This window comes from Megascapheus bottae, chromosome 3 (assembly GCF_031878675.1).
Source record: "Megascapheus bottae isolate mThoBot1 chromosome 3, mThoBot2.hap1, whole genome shotgun sequence".
NCBI lineage: Eukaryota > Metazoa > Chordata > Mammalia > Rodentia > Geomyidae > Megascapheus > Megascapheus bottae.
Window position 1 is genome coordinate 66,852,181 of NC_143511.1, and position 11,857 is coordinate 66,864,037.

Genomic DNA, 11,857 nt, shown 5'->3' on the forward strand with positions numbered 1-11,857 from the left:
AGGCAAACAAAACAGGATGTTATCCACTGCAACAAAACAAACCCAGAGACTAAGGCTCAAAGGAGTGAGGGAACCTCCAAATATTCTGGTAGGCAATTTTCTGTTACTACTGTCATTCTGGTTTTTTTCAAAGATGAACACAAACTTGCTAAGAGTATAATTTTCTATAAAGGAACTTGAAGAGAACCCAAATGAGTTAAATGTTTAGCTGTGTGCTGGCAGTTCAAGCCTATAATACTAGCTACTCAGGAAACTGAGATTTGATGATCACTGTTTGAAGCCAGCCTTAGTAGGAAAGTCTATGAGACTCATCTCTAATTAACTACCAAATGAATCAAGAAGGGAGCTGTGGCTCCACTTTTGTTCTTTTGCCTTTAGCAAAAGCCCTGGCCCTTAGTTCAAGCCTCAAGACCAGGAAAGGGAAAGGGGAAAGGGGAAAGGGGAAAAGGAAAAGGGGAAAGGGAAAAAGGGAAAAAGGGGAAAAGGGAAAAAGGGGAAAAGGAAAGGAAGGGAGTAATCAAGGAAGGGAGAAAAGAAAGAAAGAGAGAAAAAAGAAAGAAAGATAGAAAGAAAGAAAAAGAAAGAAAGAAAGAAAAGAAAAGAAAAAGAAGGAAGGAATGTGGGAACTCCTTCACCAATATCTTGTCTCCTTTTTCTTCCATCTGATCCTATATGTAGTCTCCATGCACAGATTCCTTCCACACACTTGAGTATAAGCTTGCGTACTTTGGCCTTCTGGTTTTCCCTCTACTGTGGATATGGAAGGGAGTCTTATTCACTATTTATGTGAAAGGGTCCAGATGAAGGATATTCTGAGGGAACTCTAAGTTGTAGAGCCAGGACAGAAAGTCCTATTCGTAAGGTCTGAAGAGAGTGTCATGAAGTAAGTACTTTAATCTCTGAGAATTTAGATGGAAGGGCTTAAAGTGGCTCAAAAGAACAGGAAATTGGCCCCCAGGAATAGTTAAGACTAATACTTTTAAGTTACAACACGGGAAATTCTATTTGGAGGTAAGGAAAACCTTCTACCAAGTCAGCCACATTCTTAGCCTTTTATTTTGTTTTGAGATAATATTACCCAAACTTTGCCCGAAGTCTCTTGTCTTTGTCTCTTGAATAGGTGGAGTTACAGGCATGAACCACCATGAACAAACAACACATTATCCTTTCATTTATGCTTCTACCAGAAGATTTCTTTGCTATCAAAAGGCTAGAAGACCCTAAACAAAAACAAAATCTCTGATATTCTTTCCATACATAAAATGTTATGAGTTTAATAATCTAGCAGTAAATCCTAGTATTGAAAAATATCATAGATAGATGAAAAATATTCACTAAAATTTTTGAGCATTTTTTCATTAAACATGCTAGTTTTAAAATGTTAAAAATAAATATATTAACATTCCAATGTGCATTTTAAAATGTTTGTGCATTTAGTGGTTTAGTTCCTTTTAAAATGAATAATTTAAACTTAACTAGTTTTAAAATTAGAGATGACATATTTACATTTTTAAAAACTAAAATGATACTATTTAAGTGTAATTTAGAAACTACTAGGATATTTAAACCAGCCTTTATAACAAATTCTACTTCCTGGTATATCTAGTCAGAATTTTTCTACATATAAACAAACTTCTGTTGTATATTCCTGTTGTTTTTTTTTATATAAATTAGGATTTTTGACCAAATAGCAACTGATGCTAAAGATATGCAATGGATAATTTAAATAACAGTAGATTGAAAGTCTAGTACCTATTACTTAGATTTAGGAATAGAACGTGTACAATACTTTTGATATATTCAGATTTTTCTGTCACTTGGTAGTTAAATACTATCTTCAATTCTCAGTTGTGCTTTTTGTTTTTTCTACCAAACATTATTTTTTTTGCCAGTCCTGGGTTTGAGCTCAGGGCTCAAGGCTAGAGCTTTACCACTTGAGTCTCAGCACCACTTTTGGCTTTTTTTCTATGTATATGGTACCAAGGACTTGAACCCATGTCTTCATGCATTCTAGGCAAATACTCTACCAGTCCATATGTTTTTTTAAATTTATTTATTTATTGGTATGTGGATTTATGCTGTCCCTGAGCTCTTCAGCTCAAGGAGACCACCCTACCCTTGAGCCAAGCTCCACTTCCCCTTTTCTAGAGGGTTAAGTAGAGATGAGTCTTAGGTCCTAGATATGGAACCAACCTAGGTGCCTCTCAGTAGATGACTGGATCAAGAAGATGTGATACTTATACACAATGGAATTCTATGCTGTCATCAGAAAGAACAACATCACCCCATTTGTAAGGAAATAGAAAAACTTGGAAAAAAATCATATTAAGTGAAGTAAACCAGACTCAAAGGAACATAGGCTCAATGGTTTCCCGCATTTGTAATAGTACAAAACTTGGACTCTCCTAATAGAGGATTACAATAACTCAAAACCTAGATACATAAAGCCATATAGGATGAGGCTAAGTGAAAGGACCTCCAGCTATATAATGAGTGAATATTGTTCTTATTGTACTATGTTATTTCTCATCTCTTCTGTTGTCCCTAGGTTACTGTCATATTGTTAAAGTATCTTACCTTGTAACCTGGTATATTGCATATACATTTATTTGTTTATTTGAAATAGGAACGGGAAGGGAGGAAAACAAGATGAGTGGAGGGGTGGGTGGAGAGAAATGGGACAAAAACATGAGAAGGGGTATCAATGTATGTGAAGTAATGCTCCTTGTGTCTGGCGAATAGAACTGTAACCCCTCTATTAATTATAATTAAAATATATGAAAAAATATTAAAATATAAAAAAGTCTCAGGTCCTTTTGTGCCTGGGCTGGCTTTGAAACTAGATCCTCGGATCTTAGCCTCCTGAGTAACTAGGATTGCAGGAGTGGGCAACCGCACCCGGCTTGTGGATATTTTAACATATGTATGTATCTGTGTCTAAATATTTGTAAGCTTAAAATATTTAGAAAATATTTTGAGTTTATCTGAAACCCCTTCCAACTTCCATGATTTAATTAGGGTCTCACTTTCCTTTCAATCCCACAGCCTAGACTTTGATTATTTGATTTGTCGAATCTGATGTTTTCAATGCTTCTTCGTGTTGGTGGTTCTGGGGTTTCAAGTCAGGATTTTGTGCTGGGCATGCCTGAGGCATGACTCTCTAGACCTTCATTATTTGTTGAACAGGGTTCCAAATGTTGCTTGGCCAGCCTGCTTCCACTATGATCCTCCTACTTCCTTTCCTGTCAGACTGGAATGACAGGTGCATTAAGCTATCTTTTTTTTCAGATGGGGTTCCAAGAACTATTCAAGGCTATTGTTCAACGAGGACCTTCTATTTCAGCCCCTCCAGTAAGTTGAATTAATTATATAAACCTTGTCTGACAAGTTTGTTTTGATTGGTACATTAAAGATCTATTTATCCTTTTTCTTGTTTACCTGATAAAAAAACATTTCAAAGTCATTTTATCTTTAGGGCACTACAGTTACATTTTGAAGTACTTTTCTATGGACTTCATTATATATTTTACACATTCCAGAATGCTTTTAGGCATGTGTCTTTGGCTACTTAGTTCTGTAATTTCTTACAGTCACTCTCATTTTTAGTCTATTGTCTTTATCTTCAAGTTTTCTATCTGCTGGGGTATCTGTGTTTCTGTGTGTATAATTAGTTTTTACCTCTAATATAGTACACTAAGAAATCATTTTAGTTATGTTTATTCTGTTATTGTATCTATTCATTTAATTAGGTTATTATTTGTAGTTTTATGTATATTTAGTTTTTGTATGTTTCAAAGCATCTGGTCATCTTCTATAAACTCGTGTTTCTTTAAACACATCAGCATATATACTTCCTGATTCTATTAAAAGCTAAATTTTCTATTGTTACATCTATGTACTTATTCTATGATGATAGTTGATTTCTTGTTTGTCAATGATTTCTTGTTTGTAGCCTGAATGTAAGTTTTGCTACTTTATTAAATTGCCTGAGGGTGCTAGCAAACTCAGAATAAGATGTTATTGAAAATTTTAGCAAAACACTGAATTTATAATAAAGACATAGTGACCTATTTCCAGTTACAGAATCTCTTCTCAGGACTCTTCCTGAGTCCTGTTTAAGTGATTTTTTTCTACTTTTGATAAGAATGTAAATATTTGTATGCACAGACTTAGGAAGAAGTTTCTTAATGGATGTTTGTCCTTGAATGGTCTGTTCCTTGTCCTTAACATCTACAGTGGTCAGTTTCAGCACTAAATCTTAAGAACCTGCAACATAGACAAACAGCTGCATCGGAGATCTTTTTGTCCTGTGGATTCCAATTACCTTTATTTTTTTATCAACTGGTAAAACTTTATTTTATAAGCAAGAGGAATTGGAGAAAATGACGATTATAATCCAGAGGAAGTATTTTATAACCACAGAAAATGCCATTATACATACTGCCAATACAGATTTAATAAGACAATACTGAACTGTACTGTACAAGAGTTATTTATTTTTCCTTAATCTCAAAGCAATTTTTAGTAATACAAAAAAGCCACATTAACATTTTTTTCCTTTAGAAAACAACATGATGTACAAAACTTTGGATGAAAAGATATGTCAAATTTTATTTAATTACTTGGAGAAAAAGCCATCATTCCATCAACATCACCCCCAGTGTTTTAAGCAGTGATTAAATTCAAAATAACGCATCTCCATAAAATCTCAGCTGTTAAAAAGAACAAACCTAACAATATATCACTGTTTTCTACACAGTATTTTTGAACACACTTCTTTTACCAAGTCTTATCTACTATATTATATACTAGGCACCATACTTGGACAACTAGGTATTTAAGAGAAAGTTGGTTAAGGTGGGCAAGACCCACAAATCAGTCCTTTGGTTACCATATTTGCTTTCAAACATCAAGAGACTCAAGATGGAGAACACACCCTTCCAAATGTTACTAGATTTTATTAGTGGTGAGGATGTTTAGAAAAGAGACCATGAAGCATTATTTTCTTATTATTTCAATGAAGGAAAAAAACACATCAAGAAAGCTAATTTGTTATTTTTCTAGTGACTGTCAGTTGTGGCAATCAGGTGCTACAGCTGTAGTTCACTGACTCAACATGAAGCCTCTGCTGTTCCAGAACCAGCAAAGAAGATTGCATGGAGTGTTCCACTTTCATTAATCAATGGTATTTCATGCAGACCTTAAATGCAATCATTTTAGGGTCCAGTGAAGGTGGGGTGGGGGAAAGTCCAGTCATGGAGTAAAAAAGAGCAGAGGAGATAAACCTGAACAAATTATTAACATATAAGGAAGCGTTGTTCTACCTATGAACGAAAATGCTAATACGTTTTCATCAAAAAAAAGTCACAACTATACCAATGGCCCATAAACTGACAATATTGTCCATTCAACATCATCCCTTTGTTATATATATAAAAACCTGTTTTCTTAAAGTGTTACACATCATTAAAGCACTAATTTGGAAAGTAGGCATGTTCTAAGCAGTAACAATAGCAGGTAACACACCATTCATCTCTGAAACACATTAGGTCACTTCTCATGACCCCTTGGTAGTTTGGATTCCAGACTCTCAGTTATAAAAAAACTTTCAGGTTCTGGGATAGCATGACAAGAAAATGATTCCATGAAAAAGTCTCATAAGACATTTAAATAGTCTTAGGGTCATAGCACTTCAACCTAAATGACTGAACCTGACATTCTACATAACTACAGTAAAAATCATGTTCCATTTTTAAGTGAAAAGTAGAAGCAGATAAACAGTAACAGATGTGACATAATACGTTCTAAGACCTTCCTATAAATGTATTATCTCTGATACAGTGGGTTTTGGACTTCGAAGCTTGAAAACATCAGATTCAGAATCACAACCAAATTTATTTTGATAGCATGCAAGATCTTCCTTTAAAAAATGAACTTAAAAAGACCTATTAGTCTCAGTATCAGCAGAACATAAAGAAACACAACGAATTTGCACATTTTATTCAATTTATTTTTCGCTTTTAGTGTGCTCACAGAAAATTAGAACAGGAGTTTAATGGCAATTTTTATCCATTTCTTTTTTCTTCTATTCTATTGTTATCCATTTCTGAGAATTTTGGAATGTACATTAGATATAATATATTTATATTGTATGTTTATATTTATTTGTGTACCTATATATATCCTAGCTATATTTTATAATTCCTAATGGGAAACCTTTTTGTGCACAATGCTATCAGAAATTAATACTTATTTGCTAAGAGGTTTCGTTGGTGTTATCTGTCTGTCTGTTTGCTTGTGACAGGTTCTCGCTATGTAACACAGGACAGTCTTGATCTTGTGATTTTGTTTTTCCTTCCCTAGCATCCTGAATGCTGGAATACAGACATTTATACCTGCATTTAGGCATGAATATCTCTGTAGGCATTTATAATGACCTTTCATACTTCTACATAAATACATTCTTTCATTTAACAACATATTTAATCATCTCAGATATATATATATATATATATGTTTGCCTTACTTCCTTTGAATTGCCTAATAATAAGTAATGGGGAAAATATCACTTATTTAACCCATATCTACTGATTTATATTTAGGTTGCTTTCAGTATTTTGGTATTACCAGAAAAAAATACTCATTTCATCCATCTATCTATCATTTCACTTTACATCTAGATTAAGCATGTAGAGTGAGGAATTGATACCTAAATTTTAATGCTTTCGTTCAAATTTTCTTTTCAGAGTTTGCAACAATTACCTTGAAAAAGAGAAAACTGGTGTGCCTATATCCTCACTACCTTGTTACCATATCTTTATCAACATCAAACTTTAATATAAATTCTTATAAATTTCTTAGCATTAATTCCACGGAGTTGGCAAATATTACACAAAGATGCATAGAGTGATTTTAGTACTAATAGATATTTTCCATGCAAGATGAGGAATTGAAGCTTTTCTCTTTCTCATATTCAACTCTCAAGTATCATCTGCTCAGAAAAAAATGCCAGTAGATCTCTCTTCTAACTGTGATTGTCCTCACTGTTTGAATGATCTTCAGAGTGATTCTGAATGGAACTTTGATCTCAGGAGTAGAAGCCATGACTCTTTACCTTATAGATCAGAGAAGAAGCCCAAACCTTCTCCTAACACAGAGAACTTACTTTCTCAAAGTTGTTCCTTAAAGCTGGAGGATAGGAACAAAGAAGAGCCAGTGTTTGTTCCCACTGAAAAGAAAAGCTCTACCAGGTTTTCTAAAAAACATTATCTTAGTGTAAGCTCTGAGGATATCAAAAAGAAATGGAAACCATTGGCAGAACTAACTATTCAAGATTTGCTGAAGGAGTTCGGGGATTGTGGGAAATTCCAACCAAACTCTATGTCTGTGGGCTACTTTAGAGATCAGGTAGTTATGAAGTTCAGAAGAGCTCTGTATTATTCTGGAATATGGGTGAAACATGTCCAAGGCTACAAATTTGATAAACATTTGTCCGCTAATTATTTCAAAAAAAATCCTGGAAGCCTACACCGGCTGGTTCCCTGGTTGAAAAGGGAACTAACAGCTGTTTATGGCAATTATGGATACACAGTGAAGAATATTCTAGGTGCTATCCTTCGTCACATGACAGAATATGATTTGGACAGTGGTGCCTTCATTCACCTTCTGGAACCTTATCTCCTACAATATACCCATCATTTCCTGCATGAGTTTATCAGTTTTGTTCATTCACCTTACAACATGGAAACCTATGACCAACAAGCCATCTATCAGTGTAATCCTACTTCCACATGGGTACAAAATGAGCTGGGGGCTTCAGCTCCTGATTGTTTTGAGCATGAAGACAGTGCTCTGAAAGCATCTCAGCATGACACAAATCAGTCTCAGAACACCCAGATTCAATGGAATAGTGAGGTGTGGCCTCAGTCTGGCATGAAACCATTCCCAATTGGTCACTCTTCCTTGAAAAACACCAAAATTCCATTAGCCCCTCAGGAAACAGCAGGCAAAATCCATGTTTGTACCAAAGACAAACTACAATCAAATGATCACCAAGGCATAGTTTCTAATAATAATAATATGATTCTTAATTGGGCTACCCCAAGGAAAAGAGTTCCAGGTACTTCGGATTGCAAAACCTACACTCAAGAGAGAAAGAAAGAAGGGATGAAATTGTTCCCTGGTTATGTCCAGGATCTCCAAAAGAGTGAAAGGACTGACAACTTCAGTATTCCAGAAATTTCCAATGCAGTAAAATCTCACAAGTTCACTCTAATGGAAGAGAAGGCTGGCCAGAAGATACACTTCCAGACAGAAGAAGGAGAAAAAACCAACTACACCAACTCTTCACCCAAGTGTTTTCAAAAATGGCCCAGGGGAAGATCCTTGACAAAGTGTAAATGCAGAGAGAGAGACAGCGTTTGGAGATGCGTTTCTGAAAGCTTTTCTCCCAAGAGAGATGACAGAAAGCTGAGTTCTCACAGAAAAAAGAGAAAGAAATGCAGACAGCCCTCACAATTTGCCGAATCTGGTGTGCATTTCAGTAGAAGAACCCAAAGGCAATCAAAATGCAGTAATCACAGATCCAAGTCTTGGTGTGTTGGATGTAGAAAGAGATCTACAAGCAGAGAATTGAGTAATCTCTCTCTGGATGAAAGTCATGGAAAAGAGCGCTGCTCCCCAAACATGTGCTGTGAGAGGTCAAAAGAAAAGAATGTGTGTGGCTATCAAGCAAATCAAAGAACACCTCTCCAACTCATGAAACTTCCTTCAACTTCTAGGAAGAAGCCTCACTTGCCTTCTAACTATGAAGGTATTTTCCAACCCAGAAGCAACTGTAATAGCCTCATTTGCCCACAGGCTGTGATACATAAACCCCCCACTAAACAAGAGATGAAGGCCAGAATCCTGTTTCCTAAAGCTAACAACATGAGATACAAAAATTCCTATTGCCAGTTTACAGATATAAGAAGCATGGTAGAGTTAACCAATGAGTGGGGGAATCTGGATAATAAAAGGGAAATGAACAGTCATTCTGAATATGTACCTATCCGCAGGAGGGAAATTCAAAAAAGCCAAAATTCAAGTCTTCAGAAACGTGGAAGAGTCAAGAAAGAACACAGGAGAGACATGGCACCAGAAAGATAGAAGTGCAGGGGAAAATAAATTTATCACATCACTTATGTATCTGAAACTTAAAAAAAACCTAATGGTCCAATTACAAGCTCCCATTGGAGACAAACGCATAGCATTAAATTGTTCATCTGTATAAATGTTTTTTGTCTGCTTTATAAAAATTGAATAGAATTCCTGAAGTATTTGGTCCACTTTTAGTTTTTCTAGATTTACCTATGAAGATTGACTGTAAATTATCTGGCAAATATAATGTAACCCTTCTATTAATTACAATAAAAATATATGTAAAAAAGATTGACTGTAAAAAGTTTGAAAAACCAGCTGGGCATGGTGGCTCCTGCCTGTAACCCTAGCTACTTAGGAGGCTGAGATCTGAGGATCAAGGTTCAAAGCCAGCCCAGGCACCAAAGGACCTGAGACTCTTTTTTATTTTCTTTTTAATTGTCGGGATAATGTATAGAGGGGTTACAGTTACATTTGTCAGATAGTAGGTGTGTTACTTCTCACACATAAATACCCCTCATTATGTTTTTGTCCCCATTTCTCTCCCTCCACCCCCTCCCAATTATCTTGCTTTCCCCCTTCCTTTTCCTAGTTCAAATAAACAAATAAATCTAAATGAGACTTTATCTCCAATTAACCTCTAGAAAAACAGGAACTGGGGCTTGGCTCAAGGGTAAGGTGGTAGCCTTGAGCTGAAGAGCTCAGGGACAATGCCCAGGCCCAGGGGTAGAATGGTAGCCTTGAGCTGAAGAGCTCAGGCATAGCGCTCAGGCCGAGTTCTAGCCCCATGACCCACACACACACACAAAATAAAGTTAGAAACACCACCAAGAGTATACTAAAAATTGGACACACATTAATTTTTGTGTGTGTGCCAGTCCTGGGCTTGAGCTCAGGGTCTTAGCACTGTCCTTGGACTTTCAAGGCTAGTGCTCTACCACTTGAGCCTCAGCATCAATATGGTTTTTTTCTATGTATGTGGTACCAAGGAATTGAACCTGGGTCTTCGTGCATGCTAGGCAAGCACTCTTCCACTAGGCCAAACCTCCGGCCCCTCACACATTAATTTTTATGCACACTAAGTATGTTACTTAAAAATACTATTTAAAAATTAACACACATATATAAATATATATAAATGTGCATATTCACTTATACATACATTATGTTTCAGACTTAATATAATTCTTGGTCAAGGAGAAACAAGTGAAGGTCACTGTCTTAAGAAAAAGTAAATCAGGCCAGACATGGTAGCTTATGTCTGTAATCCTAGCTACTGAGAAGGCTGAGATCTGAGAATCATGGTTCAAACCCAGCCTGAGCACTAAAGTCTATGAGACTCTTGTCTCCAATTAACCACTAGAAAACTGGAAGTGGCACTGTGGCTCAAGGGGTAGAGTAGTAGCCTTAATCTGAAGAGCTCAGGGACAGTACCCAGGCCCAGGCTTCAAGCCCCACGACTGACAAAAAATAAAATCAGATTTCATAGTTTAGCTGTGAAAATAGATGCAAATATATCAGTGAAAATGAACATGTATAAGATAATTTACATATATTTAATTGTACACAGGAGGTTCATTATGACATTTCAATTATATTCAAACACTTCTATTTTAGTTTCATTTTCCCTTTTCTTCTTCTACCTCCCTGGTAGTCTTTGTCTTTCACTTTCATGACTTTGTTGGCTTGTTTTCCCCATAGTTTCTACAAAAGAGAGACATGTAATGCTTATCTTTGTGGGATTGGCTTATTTCAATTCACCTGAGGGTCTGTATTTCATTTTCCAGCAATGAAACAATTTTATTCACTTCAATGTCTGAGTATAAGTAAAACCCCATATATGTATATGACATGGAGACATGTTATATATCTCACATTTTCTTTATCATTTATATATTATATATGTATATCACATTTTATGCATTTTCTCTATCCATTGATGATCACCTAGGCTGATACTACAACATACTCTTACCATACTCTTAAAAAACTATACTTCCTCATATCCTAACGTACAGATATTAGCACTAGAAACAAGTATGCTTTTTCAGATTATTCTGATTTTCTACTTACAGTAGGTTGTGATTATACCACGTAAGTCAAAATAAAGCCAAATCCTTTTGCTTCTCAGCAACACAATTGATAAATCCAACACTGTCAAGTTATAGTGCTTTCTTGGGATTCTTCAAGCTGTTTCTGAGAAAAACTTCATTCTTTCTCCTTGGTGGCAGATGGTGAGAGATTGAAGGTGTGGACAGTACCAGAAGCTGTAATTCTCAATTTGTGAAGAAAAATCAGTTTAAGGTAAAAGAAGAGAGAGCTAACAGAGAAAATTAAGATAAGTTATGAGAAGAGAGTCTGGGAGACAGGACATGGATCTTGAAGTTGAGCTGTCATCTTGCCGCCCTTCAAGTGTTTATTATTTTAACCATTTGCTATGTTTTTCTGAGACAATACAATTCCTTTACCGTCCCCTTATTTAAACACACATACATTTGATAAGGAATTACTTTAACTCATTCTTTCTAAATGAAGAAAGTCAGTAAATGTGGTTATTGCCATGTGAATTGTAATCTACATTGTCCAGTAGCATAATCTTAAAACTAGAGTGACATTACTCTTTTCTTTTTTTGTTGCATCTGTTCTGTTATCCATATTTTACACCTTGTGCTTAACACGTTAACAAACATGCCATTCTACTTTTACCATGATGAATAAG

At 35.6% G+C, this 11,857-nt stretch overlaps 1 protein-coding gene across 2 annotated transcripts; it reads left to right on the forward strand.

The window, feature by feature from the left end:
- The first annotated feature begins 8 nt into the window (after positions 1-8).
- Positions 9-9,272, forward strand: LOC150065720 (uncharacterized). 2 transcript variants are annotated; one of them, XM_090330361.1, is made up of 4 exons: positions 9-88; positions 3,289-3,351; positions 6,364-6,419; positions 6,747-9,272. In XM_090330361.1, exon 4 carries the CDS (start codon positions 7,006-7,008, stop codon positions 9,145-9,147), a length of 2,142 nt encoding a protein of 713 aa, XP_090186487.1. In that variant the 5' UTR covers positions 9-88; positions 3,289-3,351; positions 6,364-6,419; positions 6,747-7,005; the 3' UTR covers positions 9,148-9,272. The 2 variants fall into 2 exon arrangements, with proteins under 2 accessions (XP_090186487.1, XP_090186486.1); XM_090330360.1 differs by lacking the exon at positions 6,364-6,419.
- Positions 9,273-11,857: the final 2,585 nt, after the last annotated feature.

Coding starts and splice junctions, on each gene's coding strand:
- LOC150065720 (XM_090330361.1), top strand. CDS start 7,006: ATGCCAGTAGATCTCTCTTCTAACTGTGATTGTCCTCACTGTTTGAAT.